Genomic DNA, 24,033 nt, shown 5'->3' on the forward strand with positions numbered 1-24,033 from the left:
AAAGAGGCTAAGGGAACTCCGAGGAAAAAGCAATTCCTTTCAAGTGGTAAGAAAAGTAAAGGCTTCTTAGAGGTGCTGATATTTGAGCTGAGCCTTGAAGGAGAAATAGGATTTAGGCATCTGTGGAATGAGGACATGGATGGATATAGTCAAATTCTTTTTTTTTTTTCTTTTGGAGAGGTTTCTGCTATAGGGCGCATGTACCCACCAGAAAGACAGAGAGAGACAGAGAGACAGAAAGCGAGAAATCATTGGGGGCAGAGGGGATGGCCACGCCACAATCCCTTCTCCTCCATTCTCCTCTTGGGATCTTGGGCACGCATGCACATGCACCCAGCATGAGTTTAAGCCACTGGGTCCAGGACTTGAACCGCGGTTGACTACATGGGAGTCCAGCAGCATAGCCACTACGCTAACTGCTGGTCCCAATATAGTCAAATTCTTGAGAGTGGAGTGGTGGTCCCATGTCAGGGACATACTGTATGTGGAGAACTAGCATCAGGAACAAGACCAGAAAGGTCAGGTCAAGTGTAGAATGCTCAGTGTTGGAATTTTATTAAGTAAAGAAGGGAAGTAACTGAATCTCACTTTTAGGAAGACAGCCAGTTGGGAGGAGATTGGACATTTTGACTTTTAGTAGAGGGACTAGTTTTTACAGCCATTCAGGCCAATTAAGGCTGAAGCAGTGGTAATGAAAAAGGAGAACCTTGTGACAGAGGGAGCATCAACAAGATTAGGTGAGCAATTTGGATGTGGAAGATGGGATTAAGGGGGGGTGAACAGCTGGTGGCCAAGTAGGGAATGTAGGGAAGGAACTGCTTGGTAAAGGGTGGGGGAGGAGTCTGATGGGCTCACCCACATGTCAGCAGCCTATCAATGGGACATCCAGAAGAAAGGTAGACACTGAGACCCTGAGCTAAGGCTTAGGGTCAGGGCCAGTGGAGATTTAAGAGTTAACAGATACATAGTGACAACAGAAGTTGAGGCATCAGGGATAGTACCCAAGGAAATAGAGAAGAGGGCTCAAGACAGATCTTGGGGGACCAGCAGTTAGCGTAATGGCTATGTCGCTGGCCTCCCACATAGTTGACCACGGTTCGAGTCCCGGACCCGGTGGCTTAAACTCACGCCGGGCGCGTGTGCGTGTGTGCCCAAGATCCCGAGAGGAGAATGGAGGAGAAGGGATTGCGGTGTGGCCATCCCCCCTGGGGGGGTGATTTCCTGCTTTCTGTCTCTCTGTCTCTCTCTGTCTGTCTGGCGAGCGCATGCACCCTATAGCAAAAAGCCTCTCCAAAAAAAAAAAAAAAGACAGATCTTGGTCTTGGGAAGGATCTGCCTGAAGGAAGAGACAAAGGAAAAAAAAAAAAGGTAAAGAAAGAGGGAAAAGAGTGAGAGAGCTCTCTTGGAAGATGCACTTTACAGTCTCAGATCTCAAATCTCAGACCTGCTATTGCCTTTGACTCTCAGCAAGATACTCAGCCTTTTGTCCACAATGTAGGGATAATGATCTCCATCTCTCAGGATGGTGGGGGATCCGTTGCCTGTGGTACTGAGTGGGCACTTAATCAGTGCTCATCTCTTTCCCCCTTCCCCATAGAACGCTACATGTTAAGAAGGGAGTGGCCATCGGGATGAAATGCTTTAGAGACAGTAAGGGTCTTTGGAAAGGTCTAGGAGCCTCCCCTAGACAGCGTCTCTAGTGAGATGGGGAAGGCGAGGAAAGTACCTTAGCATATTCCATTGAAGGGGGTCCTGAGGAACACACATTGCCAGGGCCTGAGGATGAAGAGATGCAGAGGAAGTTAAAACCAGCAAGTGGAGGCTCCCATGGTAAGTTGATTGGCAGTCAAGGGGAGGGATGGAAGATTGTTCAGAACTTGAGGCAGTCCAGCGATTAAGGAATGGGTGCCGTGGTCGCTGTCATCAGTGAAATCAGTGGTCATATTCAGAAAAATGAGCTAGTTCCTTGCTAAATCTTTTTTTCTTCAGAATTTGGCATTGGGGTCAAACATTTGGTGGTTTGTTCAAATGTGCCAGCTGATTAACTCTGAGAGGAGGAAGCCTGTCATGTGAGTGGGTGAAACTGTGGTTTCTGGCATGAGCTCTGTAGAAGACTTGGCTGGGCTCTGAATTAGACATTCTTATAGCCCTGTAATCTAGTAAGCCTGGGAGCAGAGGGGTGCAAGCTCTCCAGGGAGTTTTCCAAAGAAATGCTTGCTTTTGAAATGACAGGTGGGTTCTCAAGGGGGAAGAGCAGAGGAGATACTCTAGGTAAGTCTTCCTGGGGGTTTTCAGTCCTGAAGCCTGAAACAGTTTCGGAAAAGTGTGGGTGTCTCAGTCTTTGCTGTTGCAGACAAACACACTTCAGTCTGAAATACTTGTCTTTTCTCCTCAGTCGTTAAAATCTCAGCTTTTGCTCTCCTTACCACACCCCTGCATCCTGAAGGAAATGGCTTGCCTTTGTCTCCCTCCTGGGAGGTGTAGTAGAGACAAAGTGGAGGGGAGGAGGGAATGGTAGGAAGAGACGGGAAAAGTAGAAGGGATGCACCATCCTTTCCTTTGTCTTTGAGGAAGTGAGAAAAGAAATGAATTCCCCAAGGAAAGCACTGTACCTACAGGAGTGTTGTCCCGGCGAACTGATCCTTAGGAAAAGCATGTTTGTGTGTTTGGCAACAGCCTTGACTACTGTCTGGGAATACTTGGCCTCCAGGAAAGTTCTGTTTTCTCCCCAGACTCCAGCTGTGTTTGCTTAGGTCCTGCTCAGGCACAGTTGCTGTGGCTTCAGGTTGGTCTCGTCTCTAGTCAACTGCTCTTTCTCTTCCTCTCTGCCATTTCCTCCCCTGCCCACCCAGCCACTTCCTGTCCTTAGTGGCGATGCGGACAGTGGCTGAGAGTGTGGCCTGAACAACCAGACTGCCAGGGTTTGGAATCTCAGCTCCTCATTTACTGCTGTGCATTCCTGGGGAAGTTACTTGAGCTCTCTGAGCCTCTGTTTCCTCATTCTTAAGATGGGTTATAATAACCGACTCGTAGGGTAACACGTCACGTTATGAGAATTAGCTGAGCAAATATATGTAAAGAGCCTAGAGCAGTGCTTGGGAAGTAGTGACTGCTCTGTAAATATTAGTTACATCTCTGTGTGTATTATCTCTCTATCTAAACCTTTCTGAATATGTTTTTAAATTCTTTTCTTTTTTTCTTTTTGGAGAGGTTTTAGCTATAGGGCGCATACGCTCGCCAGACAGACAGAGACAGAGAGACAGAAAGTGAGAAATCACCCCCTCCAGGGGGGATGGCCACGCCGCAATCCCTTCTCCTCCATTCTCCTCTCAGGATCTTGGGCACGCACGTACATGCGCCCGGCGTGAGTTTTAAGCCACCGGGTCTGGGACTCGAACCACGGTCGACTATGTGGGAGTCCAGCGAAATAGCCATTAAGCTAACTACTGGTCCCATGTTTTTAAATTCTTTTTGGGTTTTGTTTCATGACAGTAAAATATATTAATAGAGCCTATAAAATATTCCTAGAAATTACATTTCTAGAGGCCAATCTGCTGTTGCTAGGCAGACTGATTTCACATGGGAGGCCTGGGTTCAATTCCTACCCACTCTAAAAAAGCAGGAGTAGTGGTACACCCCTGGGGTCCCAGCTGTTCTGGAGGTTGAGGCAGGAAGCTAGCAACATAGCAAAACCTCTGTCTGAAAAAACACCATACAGACACACCACATAAAGCACATTTCTAGAAATCATAAACTATATAGTATTTTTCTATATAAAAGGTAAAAATTAGACTGTAGCATTTCAGTCAAGGTGGGGGTGTTGCTTACTAGCATTTAGTTTTCATTCCAAGCAGAATGTTTCTCCCATGTTGATCTTTCTTGTGACTTCCACGTGGTAGTCTTAGTTCTGCATTTCAGGGCTATTTAGAGAAAAGAAAAGGTGGGGCCAGCAGGTGGTGTGGTAGTGAAGGCGCTGGACTCCCACATGATTGACTGCAGTTTGAATCCCGGACCTGGTGGCTTGCTTTCTCACTTTTCCTCTCTCTCTCTCTCTCCCTGTCTCCCTTTGGTGAAGGTATTTGCTCTATAGCAAATTAAAAAATGTAAGTAAGTAAAATCAATAATTCTTAAAAACAAAGAGAAAAAGAATACTTCTTCAGCAACTGTTTAAGTTCTAAGGATGTTTATCATCCTTCACAGTTCTCTAATTCCCAAACTTGTCAATGAAGCCTCTGTGACATGGTTTCTGAACACTTGGCCAATCTTAGTTGCTTTCCTCTTGATCACACGACTGTTGGAAAAATTCCTCTTACTCCCCCAGGTATTCATAAAGAGGACATTAAATGCTATATCCTTCTGAGCTGGGTTCCTATTAATGCAGTATAATATTATGTTAATTTGCGGGGCTACATTACATTCCTTTAGCGAAGGGTCTTGATAGGGAATGATATTCTTTGTAAACTGAGGGTCACGATTGGCTCAGCGTAGATAACCAATACGTGCAGATTGAATGCCACATTTTGTGTGGATTTGGAGCTTTTACTCTACTCAAACCCTAGGCCGGCCTTTCCCTTGAGCTGCACTGCAGACTGTCCCTGCCTCTGGTGTTTTTGCCATGTTGACTTTTTTTGACCTAAGTGTGTTTTTATTTATTCCTGATAAACTTCAACCTTTAGATTTTTTTACTTCACAGGACCATTTGTTATGTGTTTCAAATCACGATTCTCTCATCTCAGGTATTATTAGGTTGGTGCAAAAGTAACTGCAGTTTTGTATTGTTGAAATTTGCTGTTCAAGATTGGATACATTTTTAAGTAAATGGGGTCATGTTATCGTCATTTTAATTACATTTACACTTATCACTTTATTTTTTTTTGTAATGACTTATCACTTGCTATTTATTTTAAATGTACTTTAGACTATGGAAATAATGTTAGACAAAAAGCAAATGCAAGCAATTATCCTATTTGAATTCAAAATGGGTTGTAAAGCAGAGGCGACAACTTCAACGTCAGCAAACATTCTGCCCAGGAACTGCTACCGAACGTACAAGGCCGTGGTTCTTTGAGAAGTTTTGCAAAGGAGACGAGAGCCTTGAAGATGAGGAGTGTAGTGGCCAGCCACTGGAAGTTGACAACGACCAACTGAAGGCCATCATCAAAGCCGATCCTCATAAAACTACACCAGAAGTTGCCAAAGAGCTCAACGTCGACCATCCTTCAGCATTTGAAGCAAACTGGAAAGGCAAAAAAGCTTAAGTTGGTGCCTCATGAGCTGACTGAAAATTTTTAAAATCATCATTTTGAAGTGTCTTCTGCTCTTATTCTATGCAAAATAATGAACCATTTCTTGATCGATCGTGATGTGCGATGAAAAGTGGATTTTATACATTTGATGACCAGCTCAGTGGTTGGACTGATAAGTTTCGAAACACATCCCAAAGCCAAACTTGCACCCAAAAAAAAAGGCCATAGTCACTGTTTGGTGGAGTCTGATCCACCATGGTTTTCTGATCCCAGCAAGATCATTACATCTGAGAAGTATGCTCAGCCTATCGATGAGATGCACTGAAAATGCAATGCCTACAACCAGCAATGGTCAACAAAAAGGGCCCAGTTCTTCTCCACGATGATGTCCGACCACACGTTGTACCACCATCACTTGTGCATGTGTGAGAGAGAGGAGGGGGGAAAGAGAGAAAAAAAACATGCCAGCACAATACCCCAGCACGGCCTGGTCATACTGTAGTATTTCTTCCTCTAATTCTCCATTCTGTAGGATCCAGAGTAAGTGCTGCCATGGCTGGGATTCAAACCCCAACTTGGCCATATTGGATCCAGCTTCCTCTGCATAATGCTTATTCACTGAGCTAAGGGGCTGGCCCCAATAACTGCCATCGATGAAGCACCTGCTGAGTACCAGGCACTGCCCCAGGCATGCCTATCTTACATAACTGTGATAACAACCCTGTAAGACAGGTCTCTTTACCCCTGTTTTATGTAGATGAAGGGACTTCATAAGTTCATGGGAAAATGGAGTTAATGTGCCTCATCTGCCATATTCACCTGACCTCTCACTGACTACATTTCTTCAAGCATTTAGACAGCTTTTTGCAGGGAAGACACTTCCGTAACCGGCAGGATGCAGAAGATGTTTTCCAAGAGCTTGTCAAATCTTGAAGCACGGAATTTTACACTAGAGGAATAAACAGACTTATTTCTCATTGGCAAAAATGTAGTGATTGTAATGGTTCCTATTTTAACTAATAAAGATGTGTTTGAGTCTAGTTAGAATGATTTAAAATTCACAGTCTGAAACCACAATTGCTTTTGCACCAACCTTTTTATTTTTGTGACCTTTGACCTCACCAAATCCCTGATAAAAATGATGAGTTGGCTCCAAATTGAGTACATCACTGGAGACCTTCCTGCAGACTGACATCATGAGTCCTGAGTCCTCTTCAGAGCTGCAGAACTGCCCTAGTCTTACTTCCCGTCTCACATTTCTCTGAAAGGCAACCACAAGAATGGTTGTCAGATGCTTCTTGTTAAAATCCAGACACCCGCCAGCCCTACACATCTTTCTCTTACTTAGCTGGTAGGTCCCATTGTCTACTAAATGACAGAAAACTAATGGGAGAAGCAGTCAACACAATTTTTCTATCTTTTAAAGAATCCTTCTTATTTAGAAAGCAGAGAGTCACATAGGATGATGTGAATTGGTGAAACTGAAAGGAAAGAGATGACAGTCATCATGTTCAAATCATTCTTTTTACCAAGAAGCTATCATTTTCAAGGAAAAGTATTTGGACACTGTACAGTTTTAGCTCCCTGGTTCAGAGGTGTTTAATATCTGTAATGCAGTGTTGTTACAATCATAGCTGTGTGGTCTCTTCCTTTAATGTTGGTGTTGTTTGAGTTGACATGTAAATTTCCAAGAGGATATAATATTGTAACTTGAGAGGACCTAATTTTCTATAAGACAAATATTTATTATAATTGTTTTTATCTATATAAGATAGTATATAATTATTTAATTTAATTTAATTAATTTATTTATTTTAATTTGACCAGGGAGAGACAGAGTGAGCGAGAGAGAGAGAGAAAGCAAGCCACCAGGTCTGGGATTCGAACCACAGTTGGCCATGTGGGAGTCCAGTGTCTTTAGCCACCACACCACCTGCCGGCCCCTACTTGATATATTTTTTTAAAGAATTTTTAAAAATTTAACTTCATTTATTATTATTATTTTCCAGTTTGATCAGAGAGAGATGGAGAGAGAGAGAGAAAGTGAGAAAGTAAGCCACTAGATCCGGGCCTCAAACTGCAGTCACCCATATGGGAGTCCAGCACATTTAACCATCATACCACCTGCCAGCACTTACTTAATATAATTTTAAGTGAAATATATTACTAAGTAAAAAATACAGAATATAGTATGCTATTTGTTATAGGGGAAAAACGGAAGGATAGAGGAGAAGTTGGTAACATTAATCACCTGTAGAGAGGGTATTGGTAGCTGGGAGCTTTTAATACTTTCTGAATTGTGAATAATATAAGTTTATTTCTTAAATGATTCAATCTAATGCACATAAGAAAGAAGCTGCAGGAAGTGACAATAAGCAGCATTATTTTCTATTTGCTTTTAAAGATATGTGAGCTTTATAAAAAGATGAACTTAGATTTGAATCTGGTTTGACTGCTATTGGCAGCTGGGCATGGGCCAAATTATGGAACTTTGTCGTAACATCATCTACAATTTGGGAAAGACCTTCCTGGATGGGTTTTTCTGTAAATCAGATATAATAAAAATTACTTCTTAAAGTTCAACTTGTAATAATCTTATCTTAAGTATAGAATTGAAAAGATAGGGGCCGTCAGGTGGTGTGGCGGTTAAAGGCACTGGACTCCCACATGGTTGATTGAGGTTTGAGTCCTGGAACTAGGAGCTTGCTTTCTCTCTCCCTCTTACTCTGCCCTTCTCTGATCAAATTAAAATAAATAAACAAATAAAGTTAAGTAAAATAATTCCTTAAAAATAAAAAAGAAAAGGTGAAGCAGATTTCAGCAGGGATATGAACATCTTTCTCTGAGGATCATTTTTTACCATCCATGAGAGACGAAAGACACATCATCTTAATGCTTAGGTTTTAGATGATGAGTGGATCTTGACTAAAAGTTATTATGACTCAAAAGTTAACTTTGAACTGATCATTAGATGCAGCCAGAAAGATTCAATGTGCCTTTGTAAGAGAACTGAGTGGTTAAGCCATTAGTACACTCATCCTCCCCTGGATCCTTGGAAGAAATGAACTTCTTCCCTGTACAACAGCCATGTGAGTGTAAGAGGCTCTGTTCTGCTGAAGAGAATTCAGAGGAGGTCTCTTAACATAAGCTCTGGCAGACAAGGGCTGTTACATCTATGTCATTGCCTGTAGCACTCTTGGGACAGAAAGATTGGCAGTAAGCAGAACCATGAATATAGCATCCTCTGTAAGCCATATCTATCCCCAGCTAAATAAATCTATGTGCTGATAATTTTCTTGTTTTTTTTTTAAGAATTATTTATTTTATTTAATTATTTTTCTATTATTTTTAATTTGACCAGAGAGACAGACAGAGAGAGAGAGAGGGAAAAACAAGCCACCAAGTCCAGGACTCAAACTGCATTCAGCCCTGTGGGAGTCCAGTACCTTAACCACCATACCAATGGCTAGCCCCACATGTTGATAATTTTCATCAGGAGCTAGGGGTGGGAAAATATGAGACTCATATTTTGTACCATATTTATATTTTCCTTTCTGTTTGTATACTCAGTGAGTAGTATTTATAACGTGACTCTTTCATATGTAAGGCTAGAAAAAGAACTCCAGTTGTCCAAACCTAAGTGGAATTGACTCAGATAACGAGTTTTAGAAGCAGGACTTCTTGCAGATGAGATTTGATCCAGAGGCCCGGGATGTCCATATGGTCTATCTCTGTGACTCTTTCAACTCTGTCTTCCTTTCAGTGTTGACTCCTTCCTTGGTCTGGCTCATTTGAGGCTAATAAAGTAATGAGAGCAGTTCTAGATTGTGTACTCTCATAACTCATCATCCAGGAAGAGTGAACATCTTTCCTGATCGCTCTTAGAAGCTCCAGGGATTTCATTTGTGCTCATCCATGAACCAATAGGATTGCTGATTGGCTGAAGTCATTGGATCTCAGACTTTAAAGGGATTCTGATTTCTTCAGTCTGAGAGTGGATCCCATGAGTTGGTATTCTAAGGTGCTCCCTGGTGGGCCAGCTGGTTGCATAGTGGTTAAGGGACTGGACTTTCACGTGGCTGACCACGTTTGAATCCCAGACCTGGTAGTTTGAAACTCATGCTGGTCACGTGTGCGTGCATGCCCACAATCCCAAGAGGAGAATAAAGGCAAAGGGAATGTGGCATGGCCATCCCCCCCGGGGAAGGGGGTGAGTTCTTACTTTCTGTCTCTCTATGTCTCTGGCAAGCACATACACCCTATAGCAAACAACTTCTCAATAATAATAATGATGATGATGAAGATGATGATGCTCCCTGCAAGATTACACAGCCAAAGTTGAGTTTATTGGCTCAAGCCAATCATTACCTGTTCTTAGAGCTGAGAATGTGATAAACTGTTCTCCAAAAGAAAATCTGAAGATACCTGGCAGATTTATGCCAGAAGAGGAAAATCAGTGATGGAGAAGCAAGCATCACATATCTACTTGTTGCAGAGCTACCAGTTGTAGACATGTCAGCTGCTTAAGTCTTCACATCCCCCTTTCTCCCTTGCTACTGGAGCCCAGCTTTCGTTTGGGACAGCAAGGTGACAACCCTAGTGGATGACTCTGGATTGACCCAAATTGCTACTCATAATCCCCTTGCCCACTTTTCCAGCCTTCCTTGCAATGAGCTAGATGGGCAGAAAGAAGAAAGCAAGAAAATGCAAGCATGCGAGAGAGCTAGCAGAGGGAGAGCTGAATTACCCTTTCTGTTGTCATTGCAGGGAGTACAAAGAAAGTCTAAAGGTAATAGGTGAGAAATTGGAAGTGTAAGGCTAATATTTGGAGTTTTAGAATCGGCCACTAGGAAAAATAATGCAGCAGAAAAGTTTAAGTGATTATGTCTGAGGTATAAGACTAGAAGAAGAGACAGCAAACCTTCAGTTTCTATTTTATGTTCTTCTGTCCTCTTTGAATTTTTAAAATTTTTTTTAGATTTCTGCCTAGGTGCCTAAGTTGGAGAGAGACAAAGAGAGAAGGAAAGTGAGAGATCACTCCCCAGAGAGAGGGTCAAGGGCCATGCTGTAATCTCTTCTCCATTCTCCTCTCAGGATTTTGGGCACACATGCATATGCACCCAGGGTGATTTTCAAGCTTCTGGATGTGGGACTTAAACTGCATAGTGGACCATGTAGGATTCATGCCTTAACCACTATGCTACCTGTTAGCCCTAATCACATTTTTTTGGGGAGAGATTTTTGCTATAGGATGTGGGTGCTCTCCAGAGAGACAGAGAGAGATAGAAAGTGAGAAATCACTCCCTGGGGAATGACCACACTGCAGTCACTTCTCTTCTGTTCTCTTCTTGGGATTTTGGGCATGCATACACATGCACCTGGCATGAGTTTCAAGCTTCCGGGTCTGGGACTCCAACTGTGGTCGACCATGTGGGAGTCCAGTGACATAACCATTGCACTACCTGCTGGTCCCCCTAAATCACATTTTTAGTAACAACATAAAAAATACTTTTGGGGGTTTAGATGATGGCACAGCTGTTAAATGTGATGCTCAGTGAGGCTGACTCACATGGGAGCTTCACATTTGGAGACTTCCCTGAGCACACCAAGCATGCCGGTGCCCGTGATCTGGGCTGGCTGAGATTGGGATGGATTGTGGTTTGAGGACCCTGTTGGGGTGCTGTCTGTCTGTCTCTCTTGCTCATGGAAGAAATAAATAAATAAAATTTAAAGTACCTCTTAATGGTCTCACTTGTTGATAAATATACTAAAAGTAAGAATCAAATATCTAATTAAAATATTTAATTGACAGGTAAAAATTCTATATATTCAAGGTACATAATGTTTTGAGATACATATATGCTGTGCAATGCCTACTTGTCAAATTAATTAACACATTCATCACCACCCATAAATATCATTTTGTGTGTGTACACGTGTATATGCATTAACACTTAAAATCTCTCATCAAACTTTAAGTAGGGCTGGCCCTGTGGCATAGTGGTTAAGGGGGCCAGATTCTACACGGCTGACTGTGGTTCAAATGCCTGGCAACTTGAAAAACATGGTGGATGGGTGCGCATCTGAGGCATGCTCTGGCGAGGCAGTTAGGTGAATAGGTAACATAAGGGGAGCCATGATGGAACACTGAAACTTAATGGAAGTCACATTCTTCCCTGCCCACTGTCCTGGCCAAAACTAGCATTATGTACCATTAGATGAAACAATTCAAGTCAGAGACCCAAGACTGGACAACTCCTAAGTTTGAAAGTTTAAGTGCCTGGACCTAATAGAAATTATAGGCTAATAAGCTTAAACACAAAAAAATTATAGCCCAAAGAGTAGAATGGCCCACTCTATGTAAATCATAGTTGCGGTAAAGAACAGACATACCCCATCTGAAGAATGCCAAATAGAATCAATAAGAGCCACATTAAAGACAATAGGGGCATCCATACCATAAGCTCAGGTGAAGCAAGAAATCTTGTGACCATTACCTCACGGGACCCACTCCTTCCCCCCAAAAGGCCTTATGAAAACGGAGACATCTAGTTTTTCAGGGGGCTGCTCAGTCAAGAGCTCCCCTTTCATGTTGTGAAGGGCTTTACTTCCTTCCCTCACTGAATCAACTCTGCTTGCTTACCTGCATTCACATCTCTAATTCTTCATGAGCTGTGGACAAGAATCCATATCCTTCTGTGGGTGCTGGGCCTGATCACCCTTGCACCCATGAGTCCCTGTGTCGTATTCTCAGAATCTCGATAGGATGGAGAAGTAGAGGAGAGAGAATTGCAGCTTGACCACTCCCCATTGAGGGGTGCTTTCTCTTTCTCTCCCTTTCAACTCTCCCTTTCTGTCTGTTTCTCTCTGGCAAGCATATGTGCTCTCTAGCAAAAAAATAATAAAGAAAGAAAAATAAAAATGTTTCAAGGAAACTGTATAGGACTAATAACGATAGTCACCATGTATATGTCTGCATCCCCAGGTTCATTTCAGCATTACTCATAATAGCCAAGATATGGAAACAGCCTAAGTGTCCAACAAGGGATGAATGGATAAGAAATGTGGTGCCATTCATACGGTGGAATACTATTCAGCCTTGAAAATAAGGAAATCCTGTATTGCCATGACATGGATGAACCTAGAGGTCATTGGGCTAAGTGAAATAAACCAGGTCCAGAAAGGAAACTCCTACACGATCTCACTTATATGTAGAACCTGGAAAAGTCAAGCTCGAAGAAGCAGAGAGTGGAATGATGGTTGCCTGAGGTTGGGGGTGGAAGAAATGAGGAGATGATGGTCAAAGAATCAAATGTTTTAATTTTGTGCATGAGAAAGTGATCAGAGGAGCCTGAGTCGGGAGCGTAAGGTCAAGGCCAACTCATGGGGGTTGGAAGCTGGGGAAGAACTAGCTACTGATGGGGGCAGATGGAGTTGTGTTTTTTTGTTTTTTCTTCTTTGCTGTTGTGGTAGACCTAGTCCGATTTCGCCAAAAAGTAGAGAGAAGACAAATGTCAAAAACCCAGTTGTGAACATTTCCAGTTATTCATTTTCAATCACTTGTTTTTCAGTTTGACTTGATTCTCAGATATCTCATGAAAGTAACTGTGTATTTTTCTTTAAATGGCTAATTTACTCATTGTTAAAGGTTAGGGCCACAGCCTCACATTGATCACAATCTATTGTTTTGGAAACAATAAGAGAGAACAAAAGATTATGTTAGAAAATGACTTTAGCTTTTGAGGTCTAGTACAATGGAATCAAAGTCACTTGTGAGAAATAGTTGACTAATCCTTTTTCTTTTTAGAGAGATTTCTGCTATAGGGCATGTACACTCACCAGAGAGACAGAGAGTGAAAAATCACCCCCCTCGGGGCGGGGGATGGCCATGTCACAATCCCATTTCCTCCATTCTTCTCTCGGGATTTTGGGCACGCGCACACACGTGCCCAGCGTGAGTTTTAAGTTGCCAGGTCCAGGATTTGAACCTTGGTCGACTCCAGCTATGTAACCATTACACCATCTGCTAGTCCCTAGTAGACTGATCTTTAACTGTTGCTTTCAAATTATTTGTCTTGAGCTTAAAAATTAAATCATTACAATATAAAAATTGTAGAGGAGCAGCCAAAGATTTATTTTCTAATAACAGGGAGTGTGTGAATTTTTTCTCTTTAGTTGTAGAAAACGTAACTTGATAAGATGATATACATTACCACTTCTCGTTTGTTGCATTTAACTTCTATTCTTTGGTGTCATATGTTTAAGAGACATTTAAATTCTCCCCTTACCTTTTATTTTGTCAAATGCCAATTCTATTTAAACCTTACCCAAACTACTACTGGCTTCAGAGTTTTAAATTTTACACAAGACTTCCAGACACTTTGATATGTGATTATCCTTGCTTATTCTGTCAAAAGAAGACAATGATAAAGTGGATGCATGAAAGGCATAGGTTCTCCCCACTCATTTTAACAAGTACCTAGCACATGCTAGGGAAAGGTTAAAACAAAAGTCAGAATTTTAGACAATCAAGGGATCTCTGAAAAAAAAAATAGAGATTTAGCTACATATAAAGAGAACAGGGTTTGAAGGATTAGTTTATGGAGCTCAAAGAAAGATTAGTACACATCTTTAATCGCCAAGTTAATGAAGCCACCTAGTGGTTTGTTATGTAAGGTAAGATTGTATGACTATTGCAGTAACATGCCTTTGAATTGATTTTGTGGATTTCCAAATACGTGTAACTTGCCTTTGAATTGATTTTGTGGGTTTCCACTTAAGTGTAACTAAGAGTGTGGTCACTTTTCATTAAGTCCGGAAAACAGGGTCATTAAATTTCATTGAGAATAAGTACAGTGTGTCTCTATTTTACTTATTTAGTGTTCAGTTTTTGCCATAGAATGTGCATTTGCCAGAAAGATGGAAAGAGAGCTAAGGAAAGGTAAAGTGAGAAATCACTCCCTGGGGGGATGGCCATGCCACACTCTCGTTTCCTTCATTCTCGTCTCGGGATTTTGGACACACACGCACATGCTCTTGGTGTGATTTTCAAGTTGCTGTGTCCAGGACTCCAATGGGACAGCCAGATATGTGGGACCCAGCACCTTAACCTCCACGCCATCTGCTGGCCCTATTTATAGTGTTTTAATAAAAAAGAACTTAGGGACCAGCAGATGGCATAATGGCTATGTCATTGGACTCCCATGTAGTTGACCACAGTTTGAATCCTGGACCCGGTGTTTTAAACTCATGCTGGACGCATGTGCATGCGTTCCCAAGATCCTGAAAGGAGAATGGAGGAGAAGGGATTGCGGTGTGGCCATAACCCCTGGGGGGCGGGGGGGGTGATTTCTCACTTTCTGTCTCTCTGTCTTTCTGGAGAGTGCATGCGCCCTATTGCAAAAACCTTTCCAAAAAGAGAACTTAAGACACCTTACATGAAACTGCAGTGAAGTAGCACAAACTATTGCAGATGAGAAAGAGAAAATAGGAATAAAGACATAAAAAGGGCGGCCAGAAATGGTAGTAATTCAAAAATGCTTGCTAAATCTATATTTTTCTATGAATGTCCAAATTTCCAGGTAAGAGTAGAAACTGATCAGTTACAAAATTCACAATGACTAGAAAGATGGCGCAGTTTTCAGGAGAAACTGAGAAAGTATTCATGATGCTAGGAGCAGAGGAACTTTTTTTTTTTTCCTGGATGTTGACACAGTGATCCACAACTGCCTGATGTAATGACCTTAATCCTCACAGGAGATAGAAGTCTGGGTCTTGGAGGATTGTTTCTCAATTGTGTCTACACTGACTTGAAAGAGAATGTACACCAAACTCCATTTTTTTTTTTAAAGAGATATTTTTGCTATAGGGCACATGCACTTGCCGGAGAGAGAGAGAGAAAGTGAGAAATTAGCCCCTGGGGGGATGGCCACGCCACAGTCCCTTTTCTTCCACTCTTTTCTCGGGATTCTGGGCACGTACGCAGATGTGCCTGGCATGAGTTTTAAGCCATCGAGTCCAGGACTCGAACTGCGGTCGACTACGTGGGAGTTCAGCAACATAACTATTATGCCATCTGTGGTTTCCAACCTCCGTTTTGAGGGCTTATATTAACTCGTTTGTGCCTCACAATAGGCCAAGTAGGTGGGTGATGTTATTACCCTGATGTTGCAGGTGAGGTAACCGAGTCACAGTTAGGCATGTCCCAGAGTCAGGCTACTATTACAGTGGAGCTGGGATCCAAACCCGGACAGTCTGGCTCAGCACTCATTGCCTTTTCCAGTAGGCAATACTGAATCGTCAATTAAGTACAGGAAGTCCCACCCAAGGCCAATGGCAATACCTGAGATTTTCCCCTCATGACGTACACAGTAAGATAGGTGTTCTTCAACATGATGTTGAGGCAGCCAGGGCTGCTTATTTTTGAGATGACTTAGTTAACTTTGCTCCAAGGTCACAGACATTCCCCAGCCCTAGTCACCACGCTCTTGTGCACACACGTAAGGGTGTGTGCCTTTGGTTAAAAAAAAGAAGACCCGGGAAGAGTTTACCACTTCTGACAACTGCAACATAGCTGGATCCCATACCTTTCGGACAGCCTAGTCTTGAAAGCAAGATCTAAAATGTGCTCATAACAAAACACATTTTGTTTTGCTAGCTTTTCATTTTGAAGTGGAATCTATGAACGTTTGTGAATGGCAGCTAAATTGAGTTTTCTTAACCACTCATGAACGTTGATTCTTAACAAGTACCTTAAAAGTAACTTAGTAAGGAAATAATGGTATCGCGAAAACATTTTCAGTGTGGAGTCAAAATATCATCAACTTGAGTCTTAAATTGAGCATTTAGAACGATGGCATTGCGGTAGTTATATGGTTGGTGTCTTTTCTAAGAAAAAGGAAAAGGAATACTCTATAAAATGACTGTTCTACAATGATAAGACTCTTTAACAAATTTCTGGGACATTTTAAAGGAACATTTAGCTCAATAAAGATTCCAGGGCTCGTAAAAGATTCAGGTTCTGTGATGGGACCAACATGATGAGACTGATGAAGACTTTTTCAGAGTGATGACCTTTTAATAGTTCTGATGAATTCTTGTAAGAGTCATCTAACCAGGGCAATATAAATAGAAAAGAGTGGTGGCTAGTTATGCTGAAGGATATATTGGACAGGAATGAAGAGACTTGGGGGCTGGGCAGTGATACAGTAGTAATGCAACTGGATCCACATGGGAGAAGTCCTGGGTTTGTATCCTGGGACCTCCCTGGAAAGTCTGGTATTTGTATGCACAGGATCTGGCCGGCTGAGATGGGGCCTGGGGAGGATGTGGACTGAGGCATGATGACCCTGTTGGAGATGCCAGTCTCTCTCTCAGAAGAAATAAACAACTAAATTTTAAAAAGAAACTTAGTATCCCCAGGTCTACTTTATTTTGATAACAAAGACAGATGTAAATTCTGCCTGCCTCCCTCTGTTATCATAAGCGTTGGAGCCAGACTTGGCTTCAAATACCAATTCTGATACTTATTAGCTGGATGATATTGGGTTAGTCAATTAAGCTCTTTGAATCTCATTTTCTTCATCTGTTAAATGGCTTTAATAATATGCATTCTTTTTTTTAAAGATTTATTTATTTATTTTCATTTTTTGTTATTATTTTTTCATTTGACCAGCGAGACGGAGAAAGAGAAAGGGAAAGCGAGAAAACAAGCTGCCAGGTCCGGGACTTGAACCGTGGTCGGTCATGTGGGAGTCCAGTGTCTTCACCAGGCCACTTGCTGACCCATTAATACATGTTTTTTAAATTAGGTGCTCACCATGTGCAGATATTGTGCTTTTGTGTACCTTCAACCATTATAACCATCTTAAATGGAATATTTAAATACCATTGTTAACAACACTTTACAGGTGAGGTCACCAAAGCTGTGAGAGTATAGCTAATGTGAAGAGTAAGTGAGATAATTTACATACAATGCTGCACCATCTGATCCAGAGCGATTCTCCTTCTTCTACACGGTAGCTAACGGGGTTCCTTCCCTATTCTCTTCCTGTAGGCATGCTCTGAAGATTAGTGGAGAGGAGAGCCACATGTTCAAGCAACATGAAGTTCAGGAATGAGATAGAGGTTTAGGCCAAAAGGTACAAATAATATCACATTTTTATTTTCCTACAGGAGTGGCAAAAACTCAACTACGATATCTATACCCTACGGCAGGTTCGAAGAGAGGTGAGAAACAGATGGAAACGGATTTTAGAAGATTTAGGTGAGTCTGAGAGAGATTGCACAATGGCAGAAATAACGAGTTGTGATCATTGCACGTCACTTTCTCCATCTTCCTTTCTATAAAAGGAATGCCAGTAATCGACTAATTAAGGCTGTCGTGTACTAATTATTTACCCCATCCCGCCTGCTCTCGTATCCTCAAGCACAAACATCTGATGATCCTGGTCACTGGACGTTTGTGAATGGCAGCTAAATTGAGTTTTCTTAACCACTCATGAACGTTGATTCTTAACAAGTACCTTAAAAGTAACTTAGTAAGGAAATAATGGTATCGCGAAAACATTTTCAGTGTGGAGTCAAAATATCATACAACTTGAGTCTTAAATTGAGCATTTAGAACAATGGCATTGCGATAGTTATATGGTTGGCGTCTTTTCTAAGAAAAAGGAAAAGGAATACTCTATAAAATGACTGTTCTACGATGATAAGACTCTTTAACAAATTTCTGGGACATTTTAAAGGAACATTTAGCTCAATAAAGATTCCAGGGCTCGTAAAAGATTCAGGTTCTGTGATGGGACCAACATGATGAGACTGATGAAGACTTTTTCAGAGTGATGACCTTTTAATAGTTCTGATGAATTCTTGTAAGAGTCATCTAACCAGGGCAATATAAATAGAAAAGAGTGGTGGCTATTTATGCTGAAGGATATATTGGACAGGAATGAAGAGACTTGGGGGCTGGGCAGTGATACAGTAGTAATGCAACTGGATCCACATGGGAGAAGTCCTGGGTTTGTATCCTGGGACCTCCCTGGAAAGTCTGGTATTTGTATGCACAGGATCTGGCCGGCTGAGATGGGGCCTGGGGAGGATGTGGACTGAGGCATGATGACCCTGTTGGAGATGCCAGTCTCTCTCTCAGAAGAAATAAACAACTAAATTTTAAAAAGAAACTTAGTATCCCCAGGTCTACTTTATTTTGATAACAAAGACAGATGTAAATTCTGCCTGCCTCCCTCTGTTATCATAAGCGTTGGAGCCAGACTTGGCTTCAAATACCAATTCTGATACTTATTAGCTGGATGATATTGGGTTAGTCAATTAAGCTCTTTGAATCTCATTTTCTTCATCTGTTAAATGGCTTTAATAATATGCATTCTTTTTTTTAAAGATTTATTTATTTATTTTCATTTTTTGTTATTATTTTTTCATTTGACCAGCGAGACGGAGAAAGAGAAAGGGAAAGCGAGAAAACAAGCTGCCAGGTCCGGGACTTGAACCGTGGTCGGTCATGTGGGAGTCCAGTGTCTTCACCAGGCCACTTGCTGACCCATTAATACATGTTTTTTAAATTAGGTGCTCACCATGTGCAGATATTGTGCTTTTGTGTACCTTCAACCATTATAACCATCTTAAATGGAATATTTAAATACCATTGTTAACAACACTTTACAGGTGAGGTCACCAAAGCTGTGAGAGTATAGCTAATGTGAAGAGTAAGTGAGATAATTTACATACAATGCTGCATCATCTGATCCAGAGCGATTCTCCTACACGGTAGCTAACGGGGTTCCTTCCCTATTCTCTTCCTGTAGGCATGCTCTGAAGATTAGTGGAGAGGAGAGCCACATGTTCAAGCAACATGAAGTTCAGGAATGAGATAGAGGTTTAATGCTGCACCATCTGATCCAGAGCGATTCTCCTTCTTCTACACGGTAGCTAACGGGGTTCCTTCCCTATTCTCTTCCTGTAGGCATGCTCTGAAGATTAGTGGAGAGGAGAGCCACATGTTCAAGCAACATGAAGTTCAGGAATGAGATAGAGGTTTAGGCCAAAAGGTACAAATAATATCACATTTTTATTTTCCTACAGGAGTGGCAAAAACTCAACTACGATATCTATACCCTACGGCAGGTTCGAAGAGAGGTGAGAAACAGATGGAAACGGATTTTAGAAGATTTAGGTGAGTCTGAGAGAGATTGCACAATGGCAGAAATAACGAGTTGTGATCATTGCACGTCACTTTCTCCATCTTCCTTTCTATAAAAGGAATGCCAGTAATCGACTAATTAAGGCTGTCGTGTACTAATTATTTACCCCATCCCGCCTGCTCTCGTATCCTCAAGCACAAACATCTGATGATCCTGGTCACTGGCCCATGTCCTGAGGACACATGCTGCCATGTGTGACGCCATCTGTCCCCAGTACAGTGTAGCATAGGCCGTCAGGTCCTACGGGCACTACCATTTCCTTTTTTGGCACTGCACAGTGATTGACTTAGCCAGGGTGGGAGGGGTTGGTCATCTTTATAAGATGAAACCGATGGGGAGGAATATTACTTGAAAGAGACACAGCAAATTCCAGAGCAAACCTTCAGAAGTAAAAGGAAGAGAAACTTCAAGGTTGGGAAAAATACCTGTGGCATTAAGGTAGATACTGGATAATGGGTTTTCTTAATTCTACTAGGGTTGCAATGCAATAAACATGATCATCACATAAACTTACCGGAATGAAAAATGGACTTACCAATTTCGAAGACCTTGATTCTTCTGCTTAGAAAGAACATGACTCTCTACCATCATTACTTTTCAGACGTGTGCGCCAAGTTGCAAATTGTCATTGCTTGGTTTGGGAGATGGCTGGCCTAGTTTCAGTTTCCTGATGTCTGAACAGAATCTGTATTGGGACCTTTATTTAAAAAAAAAAAAAAAACTTATTTATTTTTAAGACAGGGTCTCTATGTTGCAATCTTCGTGCCTCAGCCTCCTGTGTAGCTAGAACTGCAGGCATGTGCTATAAAGCCAGACTTTTAGGGTGGGCTGGGAATCGAACTTGGGTCTCCTATGTGACTTCAGACTACCTACTAGTAGCATCTACCGACACACACTCTCATGGTTGGACCTAGGTCCCTTCTTAATCTCTTGCAGGGACCGTGTTTCAGGACAGTCATTTCCTTGTGACTATGTAACATGAGAGGTGCATGTTTCTCCTTTAGGTTTTCAAAAGGAAGCAGACTCTTTGCTGTCAGTGACCAAACTCAGCACCATCAGTGATTCTAAAAACACAAGGAAAGCTCGAGAGATGTTGCTAAAACTGGCTGAAGAAACCAATATTTTCCCCACAAGTTGGGAGCTCTCAGAGAGGTATCTCTTTGTTGTGGTAAGTGGGTGCTTTTCATCTGCCCTCATTTTGCTTTACTTTTTCCTTTTCTGCTATTGCAACCCCACCAGTACACCAGGCCTCTTTGCAGAGTGAGTGTCAATCTGGCATCGGAGATACTGGTCTCCAGTGGCCAGCAGGATTGTGATCACTCGGAGAGCTTCACAAATTCAGATTTCTGGATCACACCTAAACCTACCGAGGTGTAAGATAGGCTCAAGAGTCTATGTTTTTCAGCCACTTCTGCTGTGCAATCAGCTCTTTGAACTTTTTGTAGAGAAGTGAGAAATACTGTTTATATAACCTAAGATCGGAAAGAAGGTGAATGAACTCTGAGTGTGTAAGAATGGTAGAAAGTTTCTCAGATGGGGACCAGCAGTTGGCATAATGGTCTCTGGACTCCCATGTAAGCTGACTGTGGTTCGAGTACTGGACCTGGTGACTAAAAACTTATGCCGGGTGTGTGTGTGTGTGTGTGTGTGTGTGCCCAAGATTCTGAGAAGAGAATGGAGGAGAAGGGATTGCTGTGTGGCCATAGCTTCTGGGGGGTGATTTCTTGCTTTCTGTCTCTCTGTCTCTCTGGTGAGTGCACATGCTCTATAGCAAGAACCTCTCAAAAAAAAAAAAAGATTTAATAAGCACTTCTTTTTTTTGAGAGAGAGATTTTTGCTATAGGGTGCTTGCACTCGTAGGACAGACAGAGACAGAATGCGAGAAATCACCCACCAGTCTGAAGTCACATAGGAGGCCCAGGTGAGAAATCACTCACCAGGTGGGGTGGCCACGTCGCCATCCCTTCTTTACCGTCCTCATCCCGGAATCATAGGCGTGCATACACGTGTGCCTGGCATGAGGTTTAAGCCACCGGGTCTGGGACTCTAACTTCAATTGACTATGTGGGAGTTCAGTGACATAACCCTTATGCCACCTGCTGGTTCCTATAAGTGCTTCATTCTTATTTCTAGGTTAGGTTTTGTTCTTAAATTGATCATTCCATTTATATGACTTAGTTCCCAACTTGGCAAACCTTCTCTCACCTTTTTTTCTTTTTCTTTTTTCCTGACAGGACCGTCTCATTACACTTGATGCTGCGGAAGAATTCTTTAAAATTGCTAGTCAAACTTATCCCAAGAAGCCTGGGGTCCCCTGCTTGGTAAATGGCCAGAAAGAACCACACTACATTCCATTTCCAAGTCCCTAAAGGGGCAGGATGGGAATTCTTCCATTGGGACTCAACAGCCAACCAAAGTTGATGATGGTCTGTAGAAGAGGATGAGCAAGAAGAGGGCTTGCTAATGGAAAAGTTACTCTGAATCCTACAGAAATGTGAGAGTTTCATGAGGACCTTCCTCTACGAAATGTTCGGGTTTCATTGAAACACCCTGGTGACTTTGCATCTAGAAAGAAACTTCAAGAGTATGTCAGTAGCATAGTTTATCAGGTGATTAGATTCGAAAAGCCCATCGTCCCAGGTTTTTGTTATACAGTAAGCCCCGATCATTAATCCTGTTGGGAGAATGGCATATTCTAATTAATAAAACAATATGATTAATAGAGAGAGATTAGCCCAAAAAAGAATTGCCACTTTAAAAGTCATGATTGGGTCATTGGAGAAGTCATGACATATTTTTCTATGCAAAAATGCATCATGACTTTTCTGATGACCCGATATTATAAAAGATAGGTTAACTCCAAAATACTACCAGGTAGCATGTGACCTCTCTTTTATTTGGAAGAACCTGCAAAAGTTGGGAGGTTACCAAAGACATTGAGGTTCACTTATGATAGTTCAGAAGAAATGTATCAGATAATAGAAATTTGCAGGGTTACCGTTGGGAAGTGCACTCCAGGTACAGTGACCCCAACCAGAACTTCCTAAATCTCCATGTAAAAAGTTCAGTTTTCACTTGTGGTATGTGCATCTTCAACTCCCAACACGACTGCTATCTGGTTACCTACAGTTTGCAAATTGTCCATTTCTACTCCCAAGGTAGATATTTTATCTGGGATAGCAGCTGTAAACAGAAACATGGCTCTCCACTGCCTTCTCTTGTCTGTAATCTGTCTCCTGCTCATCAGTGGAGGATTGCACCTGTCCATTGCACCGAGAGAAGGTCACTGCTGGTCTTTCTTTCATTCCAAAGATGATTTTCAAAGTGAAGCAATACTACCAATGCAGCTTACTCTGTCTGCAGACGAAGTCCAGCTTTAAAGGGTACTTGCCACTTCAGCAAGGAGCTTGCTCAGAGAGACATTATTGTTCACTTTTTTGAAAAGACTTTAAGGAGTTTTGTAGAGTTTATCAGAAGATTGCTGACAACAATAGCAATTTTTGAAAACAGATTTTTGCACTTCTGACTTCAGGTTCAAAACTAACTGGTATTTAGTCTGTCCAGGGGATTGTGACTTAAATTTTTCACATATGGTTTAGCTTTTCTGGTAGGATACATAAGGTTTGAAATATTTTCTAGAAGAGATACATGTTCTCCATTTATTAATGTATTGCACACTATTTTAACTGATGTGTTTCAGGAAGAGTCTTTCTAGTTTAATAAGTAAGCTAAAAGTTTTATTTTTTATATTTAGTGCTTAATCCCTGCCTTAGGACATTTAAACTTAGCCTACAGATGTTTTCCCTCACTTCTGTAGGCTCTTGGAAGATAAACATGCAAACAGTGAAACAAACAATAAAAGAAGCAAAAAAAAAATCCTAGAACGTCATATCGTTTTAATCTTCATATTCAGAATTTGCGTTTTGTCTCTCTGCCCTTATTTTTTTTGATGGCAAAATAAATTAGACTGTTTGCACTTCTGGAGTACGAGTTACCTGAGTATTTCTGGGAATTAATGAGTATGGTAATGTTGTCTCTAGGATTATAAAAATATGTGGAATTATCCAGAAAATTTTGCTTCTAAGAAATTAAAAGGTCTTGGGGAACCAGCAGTTAGTGTAATGGCTATGTCGCTGGACTCCCATGTAGTCGACCGAAGTTCGCATCCTGGACCCGGTGGCTTAAAACTCACACCAGGCACGTGTGCGTGTGTGCCCAAGATCCCGAGAGGAGAATGGAGGAGAAGGGATTGTGGCGTGACCATCCCCCCTGGGGGGTGATTTCACACTTTCTGTCTCTATGTCTCACTCTGTCTGTCTGGCGAGCGCACGTGCCCTATAGCAAAAAACTCTCAAAAAAAAAAAAAAAGTAAAGAAAAGAAATGAAAAGGTCTTTGCATTTACTTTTCAATTGTGTGTATGTTATATTTGTGACAAATAAAAAGGAACAGGTATTTTCCCCAGAATCCCTTTAAATGAAAGGGCAGAGAAGCTGAAAGCTGGATGGGCTAAGGACATCCCTCATCTTAGAGCCATTTTGGGGGGATCTATGCTAAAGCGAGTGGACAC

General features: G+C 41.8%; 1 protein-coding gene across 2 annotated transcripts in view; it reads left to right on the forward strand.

The window, feature by feature from the left end:
- Positions 1-23,620, forward strand: part of MREG (melanoregulin) — a 68,159-nt gene extending 44,539 nt beyond the window's left edge. For both annotated transcript variants that reach the window (XM_006157457.2, XM_006157456.3), the window contains 3 exons: positions 17,421-17,511; positions 20,470-20,633; positions 21,700-23,620. In XM_006157457.2, coding sequence (XP_006157519.1) covers positions 17,421-17,511; positions 20,470-20,633; positions 21,700-21,834 — 390 coding nt within the window. In that variant the 3' untranslated portion in view covers positions 21,835-23,620. The remainder of the gene's footprint in view (positions 1-17,420; positions 17,512-20,469; positions 20,634-21,699) is intronic.
- The last annotated feature ends 413 nt before the right edge of the window (positions 23,621-24,033 follow it).

This window comes from Tupaia chinensis, unplaced genomic scaffold (assembly GCF_000334495.1).
Source record: "Tupaia chinensis unplaced genomic scaffold, TupChi_1.0 Scaffold000542_1, whole genome shotgun sequence".
Lineage (NCBI taxonomy): Eukaryota > Metazoa > Chordata > Mammalia > Scandentia > Tupaiidae > Tupaia > Tupaia belangeri.